This window comes from Xiphophorus hellerii, chromosome 16 (genome assembly GCF_003331165.1).
Source record: "Xiphophorus hellerii strain 12219 chromosome 16, Xiphophorus_hellerii-4.1, whole genome shotgun sequence".
Classification (NCBI taxonomy): domain Eukaryota; kingdom Metazoa; phylum Chordata; class Actinopteri; order Cyprinodontiformes; family Poeciliidae; genus Xiphophorus; species Xiphophorus hellerii.
Genome location: NC_045687.1, coordinates 1,270,623 through 1,297,999, shown reverse-complemented (window position 1 = coordinate 1,297,999; position 27,377 = coordinate 1,270,623). Strand labels below are relative to the sequence as shown.

General features: G+C 39.4%; 1 protein-coding gene and 1 long non-coding RNA gene across 2 annotated transcripts in view; one reads left to right on the top strand and one right to left on the bottom strand.

Moving 5' to 3' along the window:
• Positions 1 to 786: 786 nt before the first annotated feature.
• On the top strand, positions 787 to 27,377 carry LOC116735751 (xylosyltransferase 1-like). Its single transcript, XM_032587825.1, has 11 exons — positions 787 to 1,179; positions 8,549 to 9,041; positions 11,345 to 11,508; positions 11,878 to 12,080; positions 15,275 to 15,355; positions 15,958 to 16,174; positions 16,624 to 16,800; positions 18,746 to 19,014; positions 21,344 to 21,539; positions 22,183 to 22,519; positions 23,984 to 27,377. Exons 1-11 carry the CDS (start codon positions 886 to 888, stop codon positions 24,304 to 24,306), a joined length of 2,754 nt encoding a protein of 917 aa, XP_032443716.1. The 5' UTR covers positions 787 to 885; the 3' UTR covers positions 24,307 to 27,377.
• Positions 25,773 to 27,377, bottom strand: part of LOC116735752 (uncharacterized) — a 28,813-nt gene continuing 27,208 nt past the window's right edge. Inside the window, exon 5 of the long non-coding RNA XR_004342418.1 lies at positions 25,773 to 25,884. This is a non-coding gene — a long non-coding RNA (uncharacterized LOC116735752). The remainder of the gene's footprint in view (positions 25,885 to 27,377) is intronic.

Below are 27,377 nucleotides of genomic sequence, written 5' to 3'. Positions count from 1 at the left end.
AAACAAAAGATGTTATTTTATAATTTCAGCATGTTTTAGTTAGTTTTCTAAATGCTCATTATGGTTCCAGTTAGTTCTTGTTGGGGAAATAGAAAATATCAAAGTTGTAAATTTAGCGTTTATTAATGGATGTTATGTTCAAATAGTTAAAATAATGTAGCATTCTGCATTTCTAGTTTATTACTGCTGTAGGACTGAAATCAACATAATAACACTGATAAAAAAAATATTTTATTTCGAGACAAAAAGTAGTCCATACCATTTAGAAAACAAAATAAAATGTAAAAAATCATAATGTAAGCTTATTACAAATGATGCTAATGATAACAGAGTAGCTTAGGAACGATAAAGCAAATTGATGTGTTGGTTTGGGGGCCCAAACTCAGCTCAGGGCCCCATAAAGGCTTGGACCGGCCCTTGGGGTATTTCACCCACCTTTGATAATAACCTTGTTTTGGAGATCATAACGTGATGATTCCAGCTGCTGGATTCTGATTGGATGCTGGATTAATGCGTAGTGTGACAGGAGGGGGGTGAGTGGGGGGTAAGTGGGGGAAATCAGGAACATTTCTGCCCCCAGGACGTCATTCAGTTCAGGAATATGCCCTGTTGACCCCTGGATGACCACAGGAGGGCCTCCTCTCTGCCTCCAGTCCTCTCTCCTCATCCCGATCATGTGCCAAATCCCTCCTCCTCCTCCTCCTCCTCCCCCTCCTCCTCCTCCTCCTCCTCCTCCTCCTCCTCCTCCTCCTCCTCCTCCTCCTCCTCCTCCTCCTCCTCCTCCTCCTGTCTGCCCGCCTGCAGCCCCTCTCAGGCCGCGGAGGGGAGCATTCACACCCCGCTGTCTGCGTTTAGCGGACGGGGCTCTCGGTGAACCGGAGGGAGATGGTCGGCACCCCGTGCGCCCGGCGGCTGGCGCGCCGCTCCCGCTCCGCGCTGCTGCTGGCCGCCGCGGCGCTGCTGCTCATCCAGACCCTGGTGGTGTGGAACTTCAGCAGCCTGGACTCCGCCGGCGGGGACGCGGGCGCCAGGAGCCGGGAGAAGCGGGACGAGCGGAGCGGGGGGCTCAACAAAGCCGCCACGGAGCGCCGGTGGAGGGGGCCGGAGCGGAGGGACGAGCCGCCGCGGGAAGCCGCCGCGCTGCACGGGAAGGCGGCCGCTCGACTCAAACTGCAGCCGGTGGGTTTCACTCATGATTTCCACGCGTGTTTAATGCCGCTGTTGTTCTCTCTGAGGCCGGACTGCATCTTATTCCTGCAGGCAGCCGCGCCAGCCGCGCCAGCCGCCTCTCTGGTTCTGGGTTAAATATTCCGGGTCTTTGTTTAAACATCTGATTATTTTTAAGCCGGAACATTTCCAGAGGTTTTGCTCCTCTTTGTGCTGCAGCGCGGATTCAGATTGTGTTTTCCAGTTTTCCAGGTGTTCCTGTGTTGTCAGAACATGAATCCACTGCAAGAGGAAAAATACGGTGGATGTTTTATTGCAGGGATCCACTTTCCTGTCCTGTCATTTACTCGGTGAGGCTGTGATCTTCCCACTTTGAGCCCGGATTGTTAAAACGCTGCAGTTTTTCCAGGAGTCTCAGTTTTAACTGGATGATTTGCTTTAAAACTGAAGGATTTGGAGGAAATCTTCTTCTCTCCGCAGCATCATGCTGCCACCTCCATGCTTCACAGCTTCACATTTTGTTTTTGTAACAACAGCAGGTTGAACCTTTCGCAGTTTTTATTCTGAGTTAGATTTAAAGAATTAAACTGAAAGTGACTGAATTGTTTTAGAACCTGTGTTGTTGTTTTGAAATACTCTGTTTGTAGTTTTACCAAATCATTGAAATATGATTTTTTAAAGATTTTTAAAACCAGAGATTCTTTTGCTGTTGTTTGATGTTTCTGAATACTATAATTAGAATCACTAATTATATGATCGGATTTGTTATTTTTATCAGATGATTTGATGTTTTTGGAAAAGTGGCTTCAGACTCTGAAACATCAAACTAAATAAGCAAAAATATTCAGATACTTCATTTATTAAAACATCTATAATTGTCTATATATTGGAAATAAGTTTAAAGTTCATTCAGATTTTCCTGAACTGCTGCTTTTAATTTGACGATTTATTTTTGCTTCTTGACTGTTTTGAATGTTTGGTGTTTAAATGTGATAAAAATTAAACACAGAAGGAGTTTTTAGGGTTGTTTGGAAAAATATGGAATATTATTATTTATATGGGTTGGATAAACATTGGATAAGAAAAGAGATTTTTAAAAATGAAATATTTTAGACAAACAAATAAATTCCCAATTGTTTGTCCATCGATGAACGTTTGCATTTAATTCTAATTTTGTCATCTAAAATTAGTTTGAACACAAACGTTTCTGTTTTCAGAGCTTCTATTGATTTTCTCCAACAGTAAATTCATATTCTGTGTATTAAAGTGAAAAACGAAGTGATGGGATTATTTGTGAGGCGTTCAGGGTGCGTGGGTGTGTCTGTGCTCAGGAAGGAGCAGAGCTGGGATCCAGACTGGAACCAGCAGCTCTTCCTCTGATCCGGCTCCAGTTTGATCAGATTTGATCTGAGACGAATTTAGATCTAAATGAGCTGAAAATGCTTCATGGAGATTTTCTGAACTTCTTCTCTTTCAAATATTTACAGGACAGGAAGCAACTGGTGCAACAAACTTACAGCTTATTTCAAAATATTTGTATTCCCAAATGTTAAAATCATTTTCTCCTGCATATTATTTATGCAAATCATTGCTAACAGATAAAATCACCTTGTATTTGTCATGTTAAATTGAATATTAAATCGGAATCATTTAGACTGTGTGAACGTAGCAGCTTGTTCATATTTGATACACTTTATGCTCACAAACAACACCTGTGGTTGCCTTGGTGATCCGGTTCCTTTTCTGTGTTCTGTGATAAGTGGCTTCACACACATTTGACGTATTTCTGTTTAAAAATATTTAATTTTGTTAAGAGAAGTTTGTTAACCGTCTGCAGACGTAAAGAGCAACAATGTGACCGTCCATATATGGTCGCGCCTTCCTGCTCCAGAGACTCTGTGGTAAATTGTTTTATAGAACCAAAAACCACAAAATGAGCCGCTGTAGTTTATTTATGTCTTTTACTGTGGAGGTTTTCAGGTTTCTATGACTTATTGGAATAAACTATTTCTGCTGTCGGTCTGTAAATCACTGAGTCTGGACGCTTTTCTGATCAGCTGTGACGAAAACGCTTCAGGTTTTCAGACACTTTTCTTACTCCATATATAGCAAAGTGAGGCAGCGTTTAGTTTCTCTGCTCCTCTGGAATAAACTCCTAGAAAACCTGAAACAGGCAGAAAATGTTTCTTTAGATCGAGTTTTGTTTGCATGAACTTTTTATTAAAGAATCTGATGAATAAACAGTTAAAACATTGATTTGTTTTGAGGTCAGCCATCAGTTTTATGACACATCCAGCTTCACATCTGGACTTTGACTAGGCCATTACCACAGTTTGATTCTTCTGGGTGGCTAAAACAGGAAGCTGAGTTTGCAGGCCGGTTGGTTTCATCCCAAAATGATCCTAAAGTTGCTTTGAAGTCAAACTGGTTTGTTTGTAAATCAGAACCTGATTCAGATTCTGTTCTGACGGCCGGGTCCGGTCAGATTAAAGGATTACTTCTGATCCGGTTTGACTGATGGGATTTCTGCTTCCTAGTGAAGTTGAGATTGTTAATCCTTAAATATTCAGTTTACTCTTGATTTGTATATTTTTTGTAAAAACGGATGAAAGTCATTTTTAGTGATTAATAACTTTCAAACATTGATTGGGTTTAGAAACTGATTCTGAAAGTCCAGATAAAATAAAGTGACACGAAACAGGAAGTTTTGAGATCGAATGTTTTCATTAATGTCCCCATTAATGTTTTGTGTTTTGTTGGTTTAAATTTGTTTTTCATTTATTTCCAAGATTCTCGGTTTGGTTGTTTAACGGCTTCCTGTTGGACGTAGGTTGTGCTTGTATGACTCTGTGATTTGACTAGACCAAAACAATATATTGATATTGCATTGGAGCGATATTTGTTGTATAATATTTGAACTTTCATGCATGCAGACTCTGCATCGCAGCGATGTTTTGGTCCGTTTTATTGAACTCCATGATGTCAGGATGTAAAAACTTTTTGTTAGTGGAGCAAAAAATCAAAACTTCAAATCAGGAGGAAATAATCAAATACAATAAAATCACAAAGAATTATAATGATGTCACTAAGGTGCAATATTTCAATCAAACAAATAAAGCAGTCAGTCGTTTGTAGGGAAGTTTGCAGATTAAAAGGAAACGATTCATTTTGCAAGTTATTTTCTTCTCTGCAATAAGAATAAATTTATTCTTATTGAAAGTTTAAAAAACTTTCCCAAGTTTAATAAATTAAAATAAAATCAGTTTAAATTCAGCAAATTCTGATTTTGAGTAACGTTTCCTTTAATTACTCTTAGAAGATTTTAATTTGCCTGTAATCATTTTTATCATAATGGAAAATAAAATAACCAGAGGTTCAAAATGAAAAAAAACATTTTTAGTGTTTTTATTCTGCAGGAGATTTAAGGAAAGTTTATTGAATATCAGATGAAATAGAGATAAAACAATGAGTGTTTATTTATGGAAATCTGTTCCTCTATTTTTGGTGAATCAGCTTCAAACACTGATATAAAAACTAAAAAGCTGCTTAATGTTTTTTTTGCATTTCTTTGAGATTATTCCTGAACAGACGGACATCCCTGCTGTAATCCCTGCAGGTCTCACCGTCACATTACGACCGTTTTAAAATAAAACGCTCCATCTGCCCTCAGCCTCGGCATCAAGCAGCAGGTTGAACATTTAATGCAAAGCAGGAGAAACTCCACTGAAAAAAGGAAACGGTTGATCCAACTCACATAAATTACATCAACTGGCCACAAATGAAGTTTGTCCAAGAAAACCTATTAAACTGAAATGTTAAACAAACGTAAATAAAGTTAGTTTGACCAGCTTAATTTGATTAAATGTGACAAATTAACACTTTTTCAAATTAAAATCCTGAGATAATGAGTTAATTTCTCCACTTTAACATATTTTTGTTTAGACTTAATGCTTTGTTTTTTAAGATGTTCATCATTTCCAGGCCTTCATGTGTTTCTGCAGATGAACTCAGACATAAATCTGAATAAGTAACATTACTGAGCCGTCAGGTCTTAGCTTCTGATTTCTTCAGGTTCCAGATCCAGAATCTAACAACCAGAGAAATATTCTCTGTAAATGTTTGGTAAAATGTTTGGTAAAAATGTGGATTTATACCTTTAGAAAGGAGGGCATCTCTGTGAGTTTGACATGAAACACTGTGAGGGTCTGAAGTCTCATTTGGACCAGTTTGGTTCTGATTCTCCAGCTGCAGGTCGGAGTTTGAACCGTTCTGTTTTCATTACCTTCAGAGTCCCGGAGTGCAAACACGTCGTCCCCGGAGCTTTTCTAATGAATCGCTGCCTTACAGAGCGGCAGTGTACATCCGATGAAAGGACTCATTATGACGGTTTAAACTTCTCTGAACTCACTTCATAACTGCAGCTGGAGGCGACGCCTCACTAACCTCTGGGTTTATATCTGACAGATCAAAACATCACAAATATCTTCTGTTTCACCTGCAGCTCCTCCGTTTTTCTGTCTTAACCAGATTAAAGGCCTGAACAGAAAAGAGATTCGTAAAAACTCTGAATCCCAGAATGCATTGCATTAACTCTGTTCCCAGGGAGAAATGATCACTGTGAAATCTCCTGATTAAGTAATTGTTTTAGTTTTTTTAATGAGTCAAATATTGGCTAGAAAAAATTTAGAAGTTTTGAGATTAATTTCAGAAATTTCTTTAAAAAAACGTGGAAATTTCTGAGTTTCAAAAGTGAAAAATCTTTGAGTTTCAATTTTTTTTCAAGAGTTTCTGAGATTAATCTAAAAAGTTTTTTGTTTTTTTAGTTGAAATGTTTTTCTTTTTTCTGTCTAGAATACTTTGTTTCTTTCTATCCGTAATAAACCATTAAAGACGTTTGATCAAAAAAACAAAATCAGAGCTGAGCACCAACCTGCTCAACTTATCAGTTCACTTTGAACATTTTTATCTTTGTTCAAAGATGAATATAAATCTGTCCTAAACTCAGCCAAGAGACTAAATGTTTCTGTGTCACATCATATTTACACCCAGAGAAACAATGAAATGCATCAGTAGAAGTTCCTAGACTCGTCTTAGATCATTTATAAATACAAATATTTCAGGTATTTTTATTTAATATTCATTGTTTTATAAATAACATTGATTTCCTGATCCAACATCTTGACTCTTTCCCTCTGAAGCCTCCGTCTCTCGTCTTGTTGCCCTTTCTGCCTCCAGGACTCGTTTCTCCTCCGTTTGTGATGATTTTTTTCTGCTGTCTTTGTGTCGACCGGCAGGCGGTCCTGCTGGGAGGCCGGCGTCTCCCAGCAGGACGCCACGGACTCTGCTTGGAAGAAAGACGGATGTGTTTGTAGGTAAATGCTGGTATTTTAGCTGCAGACCGTCTCCAGGGACTGCAGGGCATTCTGGGAAAAAATGCACCGCTTTTCTTTCTGTGAAGGGAAGAGAAATACCTTTTCTGTCAAGAGCTTTTAGCTTGCAATTAAAAACATTTTTGTTTACAATTTTGATTATGGATTGTAATGTGTAAAACATTTTAAAGTAATTAATTGTTTTAGTTGGTTTTTTGCCTTTTTTCTGAGCGGAACCTTTGTATTCACGTGTTTCCGGTACCCTCACAAATCTGATGCACAAACAACGTCTGCTGGGGTTTAATTAATTTCTGCCTCAGAAAACAATCTGATTGGATGCTGGAAAAGACTACTGTCATGTTTAAGTTTTGTTAAATGTACATAGCCCATTAGCCAAGCTAATCAAGCCTAAAATAGCATCTCAATGCTAATCATGTAGCAGCTAGCGCTAATGTTAGCATCCACAGTTCACATTTCTAAAGAATCTCCATGAATTATCAGGACTTCCTGAAACTCTTTGCTCCAATCAGATGATTGAAGAACTTGAACAACAGATTAAAAACTTTAAATATTTTTGTTTTTCAGCTCCTACATGCATTTCTTCAATAATGTAGCAGCAAAAAAAGGTTTTTAAATTTAAAATATCACTTATTTAATCAATTTCTGGTTTTCATTAGTGTTTCCTGGTGATCAATCACATCATTTTTGAAGTAAAAGTCAACCGCCAGCCGATGTAGCTGGTGCTGTGCGTCATGTTCATGGGTGTACCAGAAACATGTGAATATAAAGGTTCCACTCAGAAAGTTTGTGTCAAAAAAAGACCAACCCCCCATTTCTTTTTCAAGTTTTAAATTATATCCATTTATATTTTAATTATTCAGATTTCAAAGTATTCTGTGTACGTTTGTATAAACTGAGCAGGATTACTTGAGGTGGCCAGGATTTTTCCAGGGGTCCATGGGCCCCTCGTGGCCCCCAGTTTGGGTCGCCGCTGGTAGGACATCTGTAGTGTTTGGTCATCCTGAGTAATTAAAACATGACCAGCTTGTCAGCTGCTGCAGTTTCAGGTTGTGAAAGCTCAGGAGGAGAAGAATAAATCCTCAGAGTTTAATTCGTCCTGAGGTTTTTATCTCTTCCTGTTTTAATCACAGCGCTGCCTGGAGAGCCGGGAATATTCACCGCTTCTCTGCACGCACGCATTCCTCTAAGCTGATATTAGAGATGAGATAATGAGAGGTTGTGTGTGGAGCAGGTGGTCGGAGCTGATACCGCTGCTTTCTCCCACACACTCGAACGCATCGTTTATCTCTGGGAAAGACAGAAATGGGGCGATTTGTGGGATTAGGAAATCCATCGAGGTCACGATGCTGAGCTGCTGGAACACAAACACTCTGAATGCACTGCGACTCTTCCCACATTTTCATTCATATTCATGGGAGCCAGAAACAATTTAAAGCCAAAGTTAAACTATACTGCTGTTGTTTTAATGAGACTGAACAAGAAAAACATCTTAACCCGTCATTTTGTTTCTCTAATCTAATATATACAATTTTAATCCTAAATAAAACTAAAACCTATGAACTTTTAACTTCCTGCTTTGTGAGTTTAGTACAACTGTTGGGTCACTGAAGATAGAAAAAAAGAAGTAGAGTTGCACCAAATAATATCTGAAATTTTATTTTTTAAAAATGATTTTAAAAAAGAAAAAAAGTAAGAATTTTTGACTTTCAAAAGTAAAATATTTTCTACTTTTGAAACTCAGAAAATGTCCAAAATTTTTAATGTTTTACTTTTGAAAATTTTTTTTCTCAAAATTTTCTGAAATTTTTATCACATTTTCAAACTCTCAAAGTTTTATCTAGAAAACTGCAAGCAGATTTTCTACTTTTCAAGCTCAGAAACTTGGTTGTTTTTCCTAGAAAATTTCTGAGTGTTTTTGTTCTAAATGTTCTTTGTTCTGTATCTAATGTGTCGATGTGGATTAGCAGTTAGTTTTTGTCTTCCGCCTGCAGGATGTCCACCGTCCCCACCGTCTCCGTCCCGACAGCAACAACAACGAGAACTCGGTTCCCAAAGACTTTGACAACATCGACAGCAACAGCAACCTTGGAGCGCGGTTGCAGCGTCAGCGTCTCGCCGCCGCAAACAGCAAGCAAAAGCTGGAAAAGAACCAAGGCATGCTGGGAAATGAAGTCATAAAGCATGCTCCGGTCCTTTCCAAAGCTCCCAACCAGACCCACATCCTGACCGTCCCGGCACCGGCTCAGGGCTCCAATCAGGACGCCCCCTTCTTCCAGACGAAGCGGCCCGGGTCGCCCCCGCTGCCGCCGGGTCCGGAGCCCAACAGGGAGCGGCCGCAGTGCGAGATCAGCGGGAAGGAGGCCATTTCCGCTCTGTCCAGAGCCAAGAGCCGCGAGTGCCGGCAGCGCATCGCCGAGGTTTACTGCAAGCACAAGGAGCGGGCGCTGATGCCGGAGAAAATCCCGCGCTACTGTCCGATCCAAGGTCAGAACCATTCGGCCCGATTCAGAGTTTAAAAAGTCAAAAATTTACTGGAAAAAAATCTGAAATCTTTTAGAAAAAAAGATTTCAGATTTTTGAGTCTCAAAAGTCAGAAATTTTCTGGAAAATACTCAATTAGGAAAATTGTCCAAGCTTTCCGTTTTAAGACTTGATAATTTTTGACTTTTCAGTATCAGAAATTTCCATATTTTTTCTAGAAATTTTTCAACTCAGAAATTTCCCTGTTTTGTTGTGGAAAATTTCTGACATATTCTGTCAGAAATTTACACCTTTTTAACGTCTACAGTGACTCTAATACGGCTGAACATTTTCTGGAAAAAAATCACAAATTTTCTAGAAAAATCTTGAAAAGGTCAAAATTTGAAATCTTTTCTCTTTGCTCTTGGTGGCCCCCTGGTGGTGTGGGGGCCTTAAACAGACGCCTAACAAGCATATGCCTTGGGCCGGCACTGTATCTGTTATTTTAGTAATCAATTAATCTGATGATTATTCTGACAAATTGCCATATTTTTCAATCAACGACTTTAGCATTTTATGTAATATTAGAAATGCAAGATGCATATGAAAAGAAACTTAAATTCTTTTTTAATTAAGAAAATAAACATTTTATTTCCTTAAGTGCAATAAAATAGCATCCATTTAGTGAACTTGGACCCGGCGAAGCCAAAACTCTGCAACTTCAGAAGTTTCAGACAAATGTGTTTTTATCTACTTTGTACAGTTTTGGCTTCATATCTGCTCTGAGTTTGTTGTTCTTTCAGGAAATGGCTTTTTTAGACGATATACTAAAAAAACAGAACATATTACTAAATTACTTGACGATTAATCTGATAAATCCGATGAATCGTTCCATCTGGCAGCAGACAGCGGCTCTTTAAACGCTCGGATCCAGCTGCTCCTCGCTCTTCTCTCTAAATTTACCGTTTGAGGAACATTTTTAGCAGAAGCAGCAGAGAGCCATCTCTGTGGTTGGCAGCTCTATTTTCAGGATCTGTAGTACGAAGAGACGCAGAGAGGATGCTGGGTAATTACACCCTAATTAAACAACCCGTTTGTAGTCTTACTCTGCAAAGGCTGACTAATGGCTCGGTGTAAGAGCCGCCCCATGCTTCATTTATATGATTACAGCTTCCTTTGATGACACAGTAGTCATTAGGTCCAAGGACTGGCGCTGGTTCTGATTTCCTTTAGACGGGTTTAGGCTTCCGGGCCACGTTGAGGGCGTTCGGCTCAGCTGATTGCGGCTGAGCCAGCATGGCCTGCAGCCAGGAGGTCGCTCGATTGTTCTGCAAACGTCGACCCGGCCCGTTTCACTGAGCAACATCAGCCGTTAAAACATGGAAAACGCTCGCAGAGCATTTGTTCTGCTTTCTAGAGCTTCAGAAAAGTATTTACACCCGGTTTCCACGGGTTTTATTTGGATTTTACCCCAAAGTTAAAAGGTTTACAACGTTTTTACCCAATTTTTCTCTCAGGACAGCCACATGAAACTTATTTAAAGTGGAAAAATGGCAACTTATGAGACAAATATCTACTTCAGTTTAGTTAATGTGTTGCCATTTTTAAATAACCAGTGTTCTATTTTTATTTTTAGTATTTAAAACAAAGATAAACATAAAAACAACATAAAGTAGCAGATCTATTCCAACCTAATAAGATCTAAAATCATATCACTACTTTATGGAAATGCAGCATAAATACTGGAAAAAATGTCTAAAAAATAGTTAAAAACTTCCATTTATTATTATATCTGAATTTAAAAACATTAATTTACTCTTTTTAATTTTTAAGACGATTTTTTTATTTTATTTTAAAAAGCACATAGAGTAGAGCTCGAGAAAAACAGATCTAAAGTTCATAAAGATCAATTTACTGGTACTTTTAGTGCCACAAGTGGAAAAAGTCTCTTAATAACTTTTAACATTTTAAATATAAATGTAATAACAAATGCAAGTTTTTAAACATTTTTAAATTTTTCTCCTGCAACATTTTCACCAAAGGCACCAAATCAATAATTCCTTAATATGGATAAAAACTATCAGTTTATTATTTCACTTATGGGAAAAATGCCTTTTCCCAATGAAACTGGCATTTTTGTTTTCTAATATTCAACAATTGTTGACTTAGAAACAAACTTATTTATCTGCAGTTTTGTCATATTTAAAGTGTACTAAGATCTTAGAAACTCGTTAAATTTGTGTTTTTTCAGTGTAATTATAGTGTACAGTATAGAAATGTGAGCTGTGATGGAGACTGACCTTTGACCCCGTCTCCTCCCTGTCCAGGTAAGGCTAACGTGAATGTTCAGTGGGACGACGGCGCCGCCGGCTCGCCGCCGGTCCGCATCGCCTTCGTCCTGGTCGTCCACGGCCGCGCAGCGCGACAGTTCCAACGACTCTTCAAAGCCGTTTACCACACATCGCACTTCTACTACATCCATGTGGACCAGGTGAGTCCGTCAGAACCGGCTGAGTCCGTCAGAACCGGCTGAGTCCGTCAGAACCGGGGCAGTCCGTCAGGACCGGCTGAGTCCGTCAGAACCGGGGCAGTCCGTCAGAACCGGCTGAGTCCGTCAAAACCGGGGCAGTCCGTCAGAACCTGCTGAGTCCGTCAGAACCGGGGCAGTCTGCTGAAAAGAAATCCAAACATCAAACGATATAAAGATGATATGAAACAGAAACTGCTCCCCACGTGTTCAAGCTTTTTATTACGAAGAACCTTCATTATATGAAAGCTGTATAAATTATTAATAAAGTATAAAACTAATGCCAACCTTGATAAAGTTTAACTCTGTCTTGGTGGTTTCCGTTAATCTCAGAGGTCCGATTACCTCCACCAAGAGGTTCTGTCTCTGGCGGGCCGGTTCCCCAACGTCAGAGTGACTCCCTGGAGGATGGCGACCATTTGGGGCGGAGCCAGCCTCCTGACCATGTACCTGCGCAGCATGGACGACCTCCTCAAAATGGCCGACTGGTCCTGGGACTTCTTCATCAACCTGAGCGCCGCCGACTACCCCATCAGGTCAGAGGCGCTCGTTTAGAACATGTTCTGCTTTTCCCCTCGACTCAACATTTATCGGTTCTTCTTCTGTGGTTTTGAGCGATGCGGCTCTAGTTTCTGTCCTCCAGTCAGATCCAGGCTTTCTGAGCCCCTTCAAACTTTTATTTGGATTTTATCAGTATAGAAAAACATTGGAAATGAAAAGAAGCACTTCAGAAATTCTAAAAATCTACAAAAAAATAATAATACAGGATTAGTAAAATTTCCATGTTCGCCATTATAATTGCACTGTAAAAACACAAAATCTCACTCAACACTCAAAATAAGACAAAACTAACTTACAAATAACTTTTCTGCAAGACATAGAAGCCTGTTTTATGTCAATAATAACTTAATATTGATAACAACTACTAGCTTCAGTGGCAGATTTTTACACTTCAAATGTTGGAAAAAAGTTTTGATCTATGTGAAATAAATCTGCCAGTATATTTTTTTATCAATATTTAAGAATTATTGATGTAAAACAATCTTCTATGTCTTGCAGAAAAGTTATTTGTAAGTTAGTTTTGTTTTATTCCCAGTGTATCAAGACGTCTGCGTTAGAAAAAAGACCAAAAATACCTGATAAGATTTTGTGTTTTTGCAGTGCAGACCTGCTCAGTAAATTAGAATATTATTGAAACTCAATTCACAGAGTAAAATTATTTTATAGATTATTCCACACAGACTGATGTTTTTAAGCCTGTATTTCTGTTATTTACGATTATTTTTCCGTCTACAGCTAATAAAAACCTGCATTTAAGATAAAAATAAAAAATACTTTAAATACAGAAATTAAAAGTGGGTGTAATGAAGAGTTACTGTCAAAGAACATATAATCTAATTTTTTGAATATGACTGAATGTCACTAATATTTTTGCTTCTGGGTTTTTTGTGCAGCTGCATGAACTTTTGCATAAAAAGATGAAGAAATCTGCTTGAAATGAAAGTAGAAATAAATGAGAGTAAACCGGATTATCAGTTTGCTGCTCGGTGGGAGCAGCCGCTGTTTCTGAATGAAACGCTTTTATTTTGGAGGGGGCTCTTTTGGGAAACGTTTCCTGCGCCTGGTTTCTGTTTTTCCACCGTCAGATCACACAGGATGATCGTCAGCAGAGTCTGAAAGCGCTTCTGGCTAAAATCCATAACGCAGCCGCAGCTCCGGCGCCACCATCAGTCGATGCCTGTGAGGTCACAGGTGAAGGTCAGGAAGACTGGACCAAACGTTTCTCGTTGTTCATCTGCTGCAGCAGCTCGTGATTATTTTAATAATCGATTATTCTGACGACTAATCAGATAGAAACAATAACACGCTCTGCTGATTTATTGAACTGCTTGAGCTTTTTTTGTACAAATTTGGAAATACAACAAAAAATGAAAATAAACAATTTAATTCTTATTAAATAAGAAAATGAATATTTTCTTGCATAAAATGCAACAACAGAATTTCTTTAGTGAAAATCATCTGCACCTTAAACCCATCAGCAGTGTGTGGCTGATCTATTAGTTATTTTCTGGATTAATTGATTAATAATTGGGTAGAAAAAGGTTTTAGATTTAGATTTTTTCACTGAATCTGAAGCAGGTGAAGCTAAAACTGAACTTGAGGAGTTCTGGGAACGACGAGGCAAAGCAACTTTATTAAAATAGGAAGTTTATAGAAATAGCAACTTTCAGCCAAAGGAAACTCAAAGTATTTATACACAGAAACTAAAAACAATATACATGAAAAAAAAACACGTTGAAATTAAACAGGTTTAAAAATAAAGAAAAATGGGTTAAAAGTATCAAACATAAGACATATTTATATAAATCCAACATGTATTTAAATGTTGGAACAGTTTTGGCTTAATTTCTGCTCTGTTGTTCTTTTAGCAAACTAGTTTTTTTTGAGTCTGAATATTAAGAATCATAACAATCTTTTCTAAATTAGTTGATCAATAATCAGTTAATCGTGATTAATCCGATTAATCGTTTCAGCTCTGTGCTGCAGGTTTCTATGTTGGTTTTAAAAAAAGAATCAAGCTGGAAGGAACATGCAGACAAAATGACAGGAAATAAAATCTAAATATTTTTTCCTCTAATTTTTATTTTCCCTTAAATCAGAGAAATAATCAGGGAATTCCTGTTGGAGAAAGAACAAATCATCGTCTGGTTGTTTTTTTTCTAAACAGAGCAGAGTCACATCCCTGCAGTGGGATAAAATCGCCGTCGCCTCTGAAGTATCTGACGACGTTTTCCGTTTCCTCTTTGCGTTTCTCTCTGCAGCCAATGAAATAAATCAGTTCAGCTGCGAGCAAACGAGGAAACTCACATTTCCCTTTAATGGAAGATTGTTTTGGTAGGTTTCAGAGCAGGAAGCGCTGCGTCCACAGGAAGCTGCATCAGACTTCCTGTTCCATACGGACACACAGAGCAGCTGCTGGTTCCACTGCTTCATCCTGAGGATTCACCATGTTGATCCGGACGAAGCCACTGACGCGCAAACAAATTACTTTTATTGCTTTTGCAAATCAATCAATCAACAAAATCACTGGTTCATCAGTATTCCACCACAGCATGAAGACTGAAGGACATCCAACCAATCAGAGAAAAGGTTGTTGAAAAGTATCAGTCAGGGGATGGATACAAAAAAATCTCCAAAGCGCAGAACATTCCGTAAAATCCATCATCAAGACATGGAGGTGACAGTAAATAAATATAAATAACAAACAGTAATAGAAACAGAATATGGAAAAGATAAATAGCTAATTAAAATGTAACAGTAAGTAAATTTTTAAAATTAAATTAAATTAATACATAGTATGAAAAAATTAGAGAAGAATAATGAAATAAAAATAAAACTGATAAAACAATAACCTTAATTTAAAATTCTTATTTTTATGTTTCAGTTGAAATGTTTGGCGCATGAATTACTTTATCAAGCCATTTATTTATTTAAATGTTTATTGCTAAATTGTGTCCATATGAAAAGACATGAGGCTCGGTTCGCAGTAACTCTGTTCTGTTATTGTTCTGGTTCTGGTGGAGCAGAGACCCGGAAATCCTCGTCCTCTTTCTGTTCCTTAAGCTCTTGGTAAACACGATATTTCTGCATAAAAACCTGCAGCTGCTGTGTGAAATCTGATGCTTTTTAATGTTTTTTTATGAATTTGTAAATTTAATTTTGTCCTCAGGACCAACGACCAGCTGGTGGCGTTTCTCTCCAAACACCGCAACATGAACTTCATCAAGTCTCACGGCAGAGACAACGCTCGGTAAGAACGCAGCAGCCATCTTGTTTTACCTTCAATAAACCAGGGGTGTCCAAGGTGTGGTTCAGGGGCCATTTGTGGCCTCTAGACTGATTTTATGCGGCCTTAACTGCATTTTCAAAACACAAGTCTGGCCTGCCAGCTCAAATGGAGATTATTTACATTTCATTTGAGCAAACAACTTTAAATGTTTTTACAATCATTTTAAAATATTTCTGTCTTTTAAAGTCGTTTTTTTTTTGTTTTTTGTTTTCAGAATTTGCAAACTGGTTGCTTTACTGTTAATAAGACAAACATGCAAAACCTTTTTCACTTTTGGATTTACAGTAACATCCACGTCCAGTAAAAAAAAAAAAGTGATTACTGTATTTGTTTAAAATATTGTTGTTTATTGTTGAGCAGGTTTTGAATGTTTTTAAAGTATTTCATTTCTAAGATGTTGGCACATGAAACCAAAGGAGACCACTGAATAAATTCAGTGAATGAATGAATGAATGAATGAATGAATCCATGAATCCATGAATGAATGAATCCAGGGACTCTAACAGAGGTTCAGCCTCTGGTTAACGTTTGGGAGTTAAGAACCGCACGCTGCTTTGTCCCAGTTTCATCCGTAAACAGGGCCTGGACCGGGTTTTCTACGAGTGCGACACCCACATGTGGCGCCTGGGCGACCGTAAGATCCCGGAGGGCGTGTCGGTGGACGGAGGCTCTGATTGGTTCCTGCTCAGCCGGCCGTTTGTGGATTACGTGGTGAACTCGCAGGACGATCTGGTCAGGAATATGAAGCGGTTCTACGGCTTCACGCTGCTGCCGGCCGAGGTACCGACACACAAACACACCATCACACTCATTCAGTTTTTATTCAAAAGAAAATGTTTCAAATTTAAAAAATCAGGATTTGTAGATTATTTTAAAAATAAAGAAGGTAGAGAAAAAAATACAGTTTTTTTATTGGTAATCCTAAAAATGTGTTTAGTTTACTATTCAAATACAATTGTAAAAATAAGCTTCATTTTAAACTAAGCATTAATAATTTATTATGTTTTGCAAAGGGCAAATTAACATTTAAGATCTTCAAGAAAATAAAATATTATCTTGATTCCAAACAGTTTCTTGTCTCTTTTGTTTTTCTTCTCCCTCTTTACCAGATGAACACTTTTCTTCTCCTGATGTTAATCCGCTAACCGTGCAGCCTGGCGCCCTCATCTGGTGAAGGAGGGAACTAACTCTTCTTTTTGTTTGTAAAAACGTTTTTCTTCTGTCTTCAGTCGTTTTTCCACACCGTCCTGGAGAACAGCGTCCACTGTGAGACGATGGTGGACAACAACCTGAGGCTCACCAACTGGAACCGCAAACTGGGATGCAAGTGCCAGTACAAGCACATAGTGGACTGGTGCGGCTGCTCCCCGAACGACTTCAAGCCCTCAGACCTGCCGCGCCTGCAGGTGAGTCCGCCTCACCTGTAGCCAAACTCAGTCGCTTCAACCACAGAATAAATGTTTGTTTACATTTATTTTGACCAAATAGCCAGTTAGCATGTGGATAAGGCCTAATGGTTGCCATGGAGACCGCTTACTAATTCTTCTGGCACATAATTTCTACATCAGGTTCTCTGGTCTTTCCCATTTTGACAGAAATGGGACATTCTTGTCATCTCTCTTAAATAAATGTAAAAACAAATCTTTAAAACTAACTTTTTCATCTTTATTTAAATAGAAAGTTTTAAAATTCCTTATTAATCAACTAAAATGGTTCAATTAAATTTGTAAATAAGAAAACAATTATTATTTTACTGCTCCAACATAAGTTTAAAATGTTCAATAACAAATTAATTAGAAATAAAATCTTTAAGGTTATAAATGTGCCAGTTTCCTCTTTGGCACATTTTTAAGTTAAAAATGTTTAAATTAATACATTTTAATTATTTTTAAAGTAATTTTAAAAACATTTAAATTCAAGTTTAAAAAAAATGAAGATTCTTTTTTTGAGCTTAACTAGAAGAAATAAATTTAAACGATGCAGTCTGTCTTCCAGTGAATCTGAAGAGGCTTCTGACTGAAGACTGTTTCTGTAGGACAGCTTCATGACACGTTAACAGCTCAAAACTGGACATTAGAGACTTTAGAGATTTTTTTGATTTTTAACAAAACATTTATTATACAATAATTCAACAATACATTACATAATCAGGTCAAGGATACTAAAAAAAAAAAAAAACCTACAATAAATAGTTACAATAACAACTGGTTATATTTTAGTTCTCCTTGATTAGAAATGGTGCACAACACATTGTTAAAACCCCACAGTTCTAAAAAACCCTTTAAATCCCCGGTGGCTCTGTGGAAACAAAACTCCAATCTCAACCTGGCCTTGATGTTAACCTTCCACAGAGTCACCGCGTCGAGTTGAGGTCCAGCCTGCATTTTGTCCCGTCGAGTCAAGTAAATAGCCATCTTGGCTTCGGCTATTAAAAAAACCCTAACCCTAACCCTATAGAGACTTTAGAGACTTTAGAGACATTAGAGACGATGTTCCACAGGAACGTCCTGGACGACATCATCAGTTAGCTAGCTGTGCTAATCCGCCTCCTTTGCTTTTGCCGCTCCTCTTTAAATCTCTATTCTAGTAGGGAATATGATCCTTCCTGTGATGGAGGAAACATTATGTAGTTCAGATATTATTGAGCTTTAAAGAAGCTGCCGCCTGAAAAAACAACACCTTGTTTTTACTTATTTAGTTTTTATTTGACTTTTATTCAACCAGAAAAGTTCCATTAAGATTAAAATCCTCGTTTCCAAGGGAATCGAGACCAAGAGGCAGCAAAGTTTATACAACAATTACAAGCAGTTACACAATTAAAGTGCCATACAAGTTGTTTGTTGCCATGGTTACGTATTAAAACAACAGTTTGATGATAAAAAACTAAGAGAAGAAAATCCTTATCGCTTCACAGAGGAAATAATTGTCCAAACATTCAATGATTCAACAAAAAAAGACGAGAAAAAATCCATAAAAAGACCAAATCAGGATGAAGTTCTGCTCCGACCCGGTGAGGCAGAGTGGTTCTCTCTCTGGGGCGAAACCGATCCTGCAGAGGAGCCCAGAATAGATGCGTATTCACAAATTAGCAGCGCCGCTTTGAGGCGGTTCCGGAGCGTTTGCGTTGGCAGATCTGAGGTCAGCGTCTGCGGACGGGTTCTATAAGGAGTTCTGGTTCTGGAGGCCGCTGCAGGTATTTTTGGATCCAGGCAGCCGCTGAGGTTTTTATTCTAATGTCGGGGTTGGAAGTCATGCTCTCGACCACACATGTGCACAAGCTGACATAAAATAAGGATAAAAAATAGATAAAATGCTAATGTGGATGATTAATTATTGGTTATTGATCCGCAGCAGGCCTCCAGGCCCACGTTCTTCGCCCGGAAGTTCGAGGCCAGCGTCAGCCAGGAGATCATCAGCCAGCTGGACGCCTTCCTGTTCGGCGCGTATCCGTCCGGCACGCCGGGCCTGCAGGCCTACTGGGAGAACGTCTTCCACCAGCAGACGGACGGCGTCTCCGGCCTGTCCGACGCCGCGCTCAGCCACCACCACGCCTTCGCCCGCATGGGCCTGGCGCGCGCCGCCGGATCGCTGCAGGGACACCCCGCCGATCACAGCTGCAGGTACGCCGCGTCCGCAAAAACACAGAGGTCCAAATATTCATTTATCCAAACACACTTTCCATGCTGCCATCATGGAATCCTTTCATCTCCATTAAGATGTGCAAAGCGCCTAGATGGACGTAGCTCCGCCTTCGAGGCAAAACTCCTCCCCCACTCAGCTCCTTCAGACTAGCCAGCAGCAATTAGCAAACATCTTCTGAGCACATTATCGGAGCTGCTTCTCAGTGGTGAAAACGATGCTAAAGGGTTAATAAAGCAGCCATGTTGGGATGACTTCCTGGAGGCGGAGCTTCAGAGAGAGCAGGAGATTTTAAAGAGACAGAGACCCATTCTACACTTTGCTTCATCTAACCACTTAAACCCTTTTATGCATTAGAAATACATTAAAAGATGCAAACAAGTAAAAAAAAATTATTACATTTTTAAATAAGAAAAAAAACATTTTATTGCTTAAAAAGCAATTTCTTGAATTTGATCCAGGTGAAGCTAAAACTATGTAACCTGAGGAGTTCTGGTTTAAAATATATTGATAATTACAGCTCTGAATATGTTGGGTTTTCAGAAAATGCACTTTTATGAGTCTGTATGCTCCAGTTAACAATTAAACACTGACTAAATTAGTTGACTATTATTTTAATAAGTGATTAATCATTATTAATTGTTTCATACTTTGTATATGTAGCAAATTGCTGCTGAATTGACTTTACCTTCGACCCCACGTTTTCCTTCCACTTAATTTTCCAGTAATATTTTGGATACAGCCAGCTTGTTTAGCAATGAACAAATCTGATGTAAGATTTATTTTAGAGGATTTGTTTCAGTAGCTGTGAGACATAATCATCTAAAATTAAAGAAATAACTGCTTTAAATGCTATAAATCAGTTTGTGTTTCACTTTCTTCATCATGACTTGATGAAGTTGCTGGTAGAAATGAAAAGCTTGTGGAAAATCCCATATTTTTGTTAGTCGGCATAAAGATTCACAGGTTCTGGGTAGAATCAGCGGTTTCAGAGAAGCTGCTGCTCCAGTTTCCAGGGAAACAGAGAGACGCATCTTTTCACTAAACTCACCGCAGGTCGAGTTTATTCACTCCAAACTAAATATAAAGATAAGGCGCGCTTGTTCTGCAGCACAAGCAGGCCTCAGTCTCTGCCTACTGAGGGTTTCTGTGTGCGCTGCGGGCGGAGACCCACCGCTACAAGGAGGCTGTTGTTGCTGGTTTGGGTGGGGATTGGTGGTTAGGCTGGGTGGAGGCAGGAGCAGCAGCGGCCGGCTGGAAACGCTGCGTCGTTTTCCTCAGCAGCAGCTGCAGCAGCAGCAGCAGCTGCAGCAGCTGCAGCAGCGACAGCAGCAGCAGCTGCAGCAGCTGTGATTCATCTGGAAGCTCCTTCAGCTGCTGCCTTTCCCTCCAGAATTAAAACATGTTTTAAATGATTTTTTGCTACATCAGTGGTTCTGAAACACTTTAGCTTCTGGGCTTGAATCTCCATCACAGGGTGTCCAAAGTGTCAAACTCGGGGCCCGCGGGCCAGATCCAGCCTCCATTGCTATTTATGTGGCCGTCTACATAAATTGAGCTTTAAGAAAATATTCGTTTACTTAAATTTTATTTTAGGGTTAATTTTATTTTATCAGTCAAATCAAATCAGTTTTCATTTGAAAGCTAATAGTTAACAGTTTTCTATGGGTCCAGCAAAACCAGCCTTTGAGGACGTTCATGATCTTGATGTGGGCCGAATTGACACCCTGGCCTGGGTTGTCCAAAGTGTGGTCCGGGGGCCGTCTGTGGCCCACCGCGTAGTTTTTTGTGGCCTCTGGTCAAAGTTCAGGAATTTATAAAATGAGATTTTCAACGACAAATTTATGTCTTACATAGAAACTTTTAGGTGTTTTTGTTTTATGAGCCAAGTTTTTTTGTTTTGCTTTGATTTTAATGTGATAGTTAGCAGCCACAAACCTCCAGTGACTTTTTACTCAGAAACAGACCAAATAATTAAAATGGGTCAAATACAGTGAGGGGTTTTCAAACACAATTCTCATTTTTGATGTAGGGAAAACATTTAAATAGATATTTTGACCAACAACTTAGGAAACTGTACAACTTTGAAACCTTTTCTGGTCTTTTTAATTAAAATACTTGTTAATTTATTACTGATCAGTAAAAAGAAAATAATTCACGCTAAAATTATTTTGAATTCAGAGGTTTTATCCTCATGATTTTATTTAATGCAGATGCTGCAGGGCGTTATTATTTCTCTTTATGATCAATTATCATCTAATTTCCCCGTAATTAAACACAAAGAAACATTTACCCACTTTTGTCTCTCAGGTACGCCGCCATGAGCCACCCGACGTCGGTGAACGTCTACTTCCTGTCGGACCAGTTCCAGGGCTACCTGGTGCGCCACGCGGCCACAAACCGAGCCTCCACCCAGATGGAGACGCTGGAGACCTGGGTGGCTCCCAGGGACCGCTTCACCCTGGCCGGCCAGCCCCACAGCAGCAACCGGCTGCAGCACATCCAGGTCAGGCCGGAGCCGCGTCCACAGTCTGCGTTCCCACCTCAGTGATTCATCCAGCTGCTGCTTAGTGTGGAGTTGACCCCGTTGCTAGGTGTGGTTGACCCCGTTGCTAGGTGTTCTTCTTCTTGTTTAATGGCGGTTGGCAAACTTGATATAAAGTGTGGCTCAAATGTCAAACCTGGCCTGATGGATTCAGAGTCTTCAATTATTGATCAGCATTGATCTGTTTAGATCAGGAGTGTCCAAACTTTTTGTCCTGAGGGCCAAAACTGGCTAATTTTCTCTACTGGCAGGACACAAAATTCTTTAAGTAAAAAATGCAAAAATTTGTTTATTGTGAAGTTTTATCTCCTCAAAAATAAAACTTTTATAAAATCTGTATATCATTAAAGATCCAAAATATAAAAATTGCTTCAAACTGTGTTCTATTAAGATAGAAACAGACAATTAAAATTTTTTTTGTGATCGGTTGTTTTCTGTTTTGTTGGCCAAATTGTTTTATCATTCTGGACTTGTGGTTAGAGACCAAACAAAATCATTTCAAGGGCCACCGATGGCCCCCAGGCCACGCTTTAGACACCCCAGGTTTAGAAAGAGTCTGTTCAGTTAAAACGAAGCGATCCAAACCCGGGTCGTGTTGTTGCAGGTCGGGTCGGACTGGGACCCGAAGGAGCGGCTCTTCAGGAACTGGGGCGGCCTGCTGGGGCCCGAAGACGAGCCGGTGGCGGTTCAGCGCTGGAGCCGCAGCCAGAGCAACCTGACCGCCACCGTGGTCTGGATCGACCCCACCAACGTCATCGCCGCCACCTACGACATCCTGGTGGACGCGTCGGCCGAGGTGACCCACTACCGGCCGCCGCTGACGGCGCCGCTGCGGCCCGGCGTCTGGACGCTCAGAGTGCTTCACCACTGGAACCTGCTGGGCCAGACCAGCTTCATCGTCGCTCCGCTCGAGTTCCACCGGCGGCAGCCCATCCAGAAAGGTGAGCGGCGACACACTGACACACCTTTGTGTCGCAAAAATGTTTGTTATATTTAATTAAATTATATGTTTGTCATTATAATTTTTAAAGTTTAATAAAAAAGTCTTCTCATTAAACCAAACATCTCACTAATGAAACAAAATTGATGTAAATAATTTTTTCATGTTTGTGCAGAGAAGTTGCAGATAAATATTTTCAGCACAGTTGATTGAGACAGAATTTGTTTGATTTTGTGAAAGGTTGACCTTTGATGATCCCTGAAAACATTTATTAATATCTTTAAATTGATAGTGGCACAAATGAAAACATTTGACACCAATTTCTTTTAACTGGAGGAATGTGGCTGGTCCAACTTCACACAGGAAGTCACCTGACCTGTAAATGAAAACGTCTGAACGCTGCGGACGAGCCGGTGCCGCTCAGACAAACTTCAAGCCGCAGCCTCAGCAGATCGATTTATATCCGTCCATCCCGGCTCTCCGTGGCGACACGGGGTCACCGCCGCCTGATTTACCCCCTCATTGTTTGACCCCAGCTGGCTGTCCAGAGATTACTGCAGGACTTTTTAAAGACCAGGCAGACGTTACTCAGGCAGGAAGAAGCTGCTGAACTAAAGACCGATTTTAACTCTCAGCCTGAACAGAGCTGCCATTTCTACAGCTGAACTCAAGAAAAAATCAGAAAGTAGAATTACTGATTCCACAAAACTGAAACCAAACAGCTCTACATGACTCATAAAATTATTTAAAAATCCCCCTCATTTTGTTATGTGACAACCAGAGTGCAGCTGGTGCAAAATGATCCGTTTCCAGAACCAAAAATCTGAAAAGTGTGGTGTGTATTTGTCATCAACTCCGTTTACTCTGATCACTCTAAATAAAAATCCAGAGCAACGAATGTTTCCGAAGGCGCCTGATTAGTAACTGAGACATCAGTGTAGTTTAATCTCAAGCTTTAAAAAGCTTGTTCCATGATGCTCTCTGGTTTCCATGGAGACCAGAGAGACCAGCAGGTCAGGAAGCTGAAGGACGGAGCCGAGGAAAACCGGCTGAGAGATGTGGGAAGCTACATCTACCCTAAACATACAGATTAAACTTGTTTTCTGAATCAATCAATCGATCGATCAAGTTTATTTCTGTTCACATTTCAGCAACAAGGCAGTTCAAAGTGCTTTACATCATAAAAACACATAAAGTCATAAAAACATCGTACAGTCTCTAATTTCTCTAATTGAGAAACCATTAACAAACATTACATTTGATGAGTGCCAACAACATGAATATGCATCTAATATGTTGATCAATATTCCATTGATTATTGATCAAAGTCAGCTCTAAACAGGTGGGTTTTAGCCTTGATTCAGAGGAAGGCAGTGTTTCAGCAGTTTTTCAGTTTTCTGTAAGTTTGTTCCAGATTTGTGGTGCCTAGAAGCTGAATGTCCTGCTTGTCCCCCTGTCCACCCAGAGGACACGCTGCGGCTCCACGCCGGCCCGCCCAGGAACTCCTACATGGAGCAGAGTTTCCACGGCCTGAACCCGGTGCTGCGGCTGCCGGTGAGCCTCCGCGCCGTGGAGGAGGCCGAGGCCAACTCCGGCCTGACGGGGGCGCCGCTGCGCCGCTGGCTGGACGGGCTCCTGGAGGGCCACTGGGCCGCCGCGGACGTCTGCTCGCTGGGCCCCAGCGCCTGCCCCGTCATGCAGCGCTGCGCCCGCACCAGGTGGAGCTCCGCCAGCCCGGACCCCAAATCCGAACTGAGCGCGCCCAGAGCGGACGGACGGATCAGGTAGCAGCGGGTCGGACGGAGGAAACATTTATTTATTTGAAGGTGGCAGGAACGGAGGAGGACCCGAACCCAGTCTGATCCCAGTTCGGTTTGGGACAACACGGCCCAATGAATGTCAGAACCAGAACTTCATACCTCTTGTTGTCGATTTCACAAAAATGATTATTTATTAGTTGTTTAGTCTAATTATGACATTATTTAATGTCTGAACTGAGACCAAAATCAGCTCCGGCTTTCCACAGGATTCCTGGGAATTTATTTCTAGTATTTTCCAGGATATAAGTATGGAAAAAAACTGGGTTTTTGGGTGAAGAGCTCCCCCTTGTGGCGCCGACATGTAAGTGGCCACACTGAAAACTTTTCTCCAAATAAACTACAGACTATAGCTGCAGACCAGATACCGTAAATAACTTCATAATTTCATTTAAAAGTTCTGTGAGCCTTAAAAGAAAAACTTCACTGAAGTTCCTGATGTGAGGGTTTTGCAGCTTTCAGATAATTAAAGTCTGACCTCAGTGCCAACAGTTACTGTAATTTTTTTAAACATTTAGAGGAGAAATTCCTCTTTTCCCCCTGAAAAATTATGTTTTACTCAGAAAACATTTCATGACTGTTTTTTTAGATTTTCTTATTTGGATCTGAGATCAGAGTTGCTGCTTGTCGTTTATGTGAAAACAACAAAAACAAATTGTTCTCATGTTTCTGTTGTTTTTTAGGCAGCTTTAAATCCAAAGTGTGATTGCAGGATCTGTAATTAATTGTTCAATATTTTAGAGTTCAAAGGTCAAATATGTACTTTAGGGAAGTGGGATCTGGGAATACCAACGTTTCCATATTTTCTTTTTTCCATACTTATCCTGATCTGGAAAACACTGAGCTCCAGCTCCATGTTTCCTTGTTCCAGTAGAAATCCTGATCTGGGCGTAATAAACCGTTAAGCTCCTCAGCAGGAGGCCACCAGCCTTCCTGCTGGAGCGTTTCCTCATTATTTATTAAAATAAAGAACTGCTACCGTAACACACAACAAGCAAAGAATGCTGCCATGATCGCCACCTGCTGGCCAGATGCTATTACTTCATTATATGTTGGAATTACAGGGATATTTCACGTGCAGAGGAATCAGCTTAGATATTAAAACCGATATTTTTCACGGATTAAAAATCACGCCTCTGATCTTTCCTGATGGACATTCTTCTAACTTGTTCAAAGTTTTCCTTCCTGGACTCCAGCTGCTCTGTTCTGTCAACGTCGGGTTTCTTTGTGCCATTTTAAAATCCTTCAGACTTGAAGCCATCCAAGAAGAAATTCATCTTCTTTTTTTTTAAAAAATCTCTCTGTCTGAGTGAAACATTAAGAACTGCTGAACTAATTTATTAAAAAGTTTATATAACAAATTTTTCCTCTTTAGGAGGAAAATGTGTGCCTTTGTTTCTGAAGGCTGATGAAACGATTAAATGATGTCGACCACAGACTTCAGGACGCCATGATGTCTTTATTTATGGTCTGTTGTCCAAATGATGGAGGCTGAACTCCACCGCAGCACTAAACTGCTGATCCTGGGATTTAAATCTTGTCTTATTTGCTAAATAAGGAAGAGAAAAACAAATTTTAGATGTTTAAATTCAGGAAGGATTGAAAAATGTCAACATGACAAACAAACTGAACCAGAAGGTTTAAACTGAACAGAACTGATGAACAGTTCCCACTGATTTAAATAGAAATACTGGAGGCTTTTCATTGTTTACAAAGGGCGCCATCATGTGGACAAACCATGTAAATACAGTCAACTTAAAACCAAACGTTTAAATGATGGAAAGAGTAAAAGTTTGATAGATGTTTAAAAATCTGATGTTCTTTATATGGTTTGAATTTGAAAACCATTAAAAGTTTAAATTTTGTGACAGATAAAGACAGTGATTTATTCATAAATTAGCTGTTATAATTTAATAATAAAACTCCAAAATTTAGCTTTTCAGAAAATAAGAATATGGCATTAATGCTAACAAAGTATTTAGAACTATGCCATATTTACATGTTCTGGATCGTATCTGCACTCTACTTGGTCTGGGCAGAAGAGAAAAGAAGTGCTGAATCTTTTTCTACCACACTTTTTCCTTCCACTTAATTTTCCACCAGCCATTTTTATTTATTTTTAGAAATCATGTCTTGTGGCTTCCCCTCCGTGTGGAGATTTCAGTTTGGTTAACATCGGTCAAGTTTTCTCCATGACTGTGAAAAAAACTTTAAAATTTTCTGAAAAACAGAATTTGGGTTTTTTATTAATTGTGGAAGAGAATCATCAACATTTTATGAAAAATACTAGAAATACTCTGTGATGTAAATCTGAGTTTCACCTTTTGAACTGAGTTACTGAAGTAAATGAACCAATAAACTACATCACCAAAAAAACATGTTTGTTGTTTTTGTTGGTTTTTAGTTAAATGAAAGAAACTCTGAGGATGTTGAATTATTTCTTTTTCTTATTAGAAGTTCAAAGTTTTCACTTTGATTTCATCCAAAGTTGAAGCTGAAGTGAAAACTTTAAGAACGAATTCAGAAGGAAAATAAACCGATCAGATAAACCCTGAAAACAGAAACCCAGATTTTCTGATTGTTTCCACAGAAAAAAGAATAAAATAAATAAAAATATCATTAGAGTTTAAATAAAAGCAGATCATTGGAAAAGGGGGTTTGAGATCTTTGTTTCTTTTTTCATTTCCATACTGTATTTCTTTTTTATTTATGCATTAATTTGAAGGTAATTTAAATGGAACTGGGACCAAACTGGAGGCCGACTGGTTTCCAGATGTAGCAGCTCAGAGCGAAGCGTGTTTCTGTCTATGAATGAATCTGGATGGATGTTTATTTTATTACAGAAAAAGAAGTGAAACGATGTACAGACTTTAAGTTAAAGTGTAAATGTCCAGATTTCTGTTGTGATTATTGAATGGTGAAGCATTTCCCAGAGGATTGTTTTTCATTTTTCATCTTTTTTGTCGTTTCTCGCTGGGAGTCGTGCTGTGCCTTAGCTGTGCTCCTGTTTTAGAAAACTGAATAAAAAAACACAACAAGTCA

Bases quoted from the DNA above. Each gene is read 5' to 3' on its own strand.
- LOC116735751 (XM_032587825.1), top strand. From the start codon at position 886: ATGGTCGGCACCCCGTGCGCCCGGCGGCTGGCGCGCCGCTCCCGCTCC. The intron at 16,801-18,745 runs GTGAGTCCGCCT...ATTGATCCGCAG, and splicing joins CAGACCTGCCGCGCCTGCAG to CAGGCCTCCAGGCCCACGTT. The intron at 19,015-21,343 runs GTACGCCGCGTC...TTTGTCTCTCAG, and splicing joins CCCGCCGATCACAGCTGCAG to GTACGCCGCCATGAGCCACC.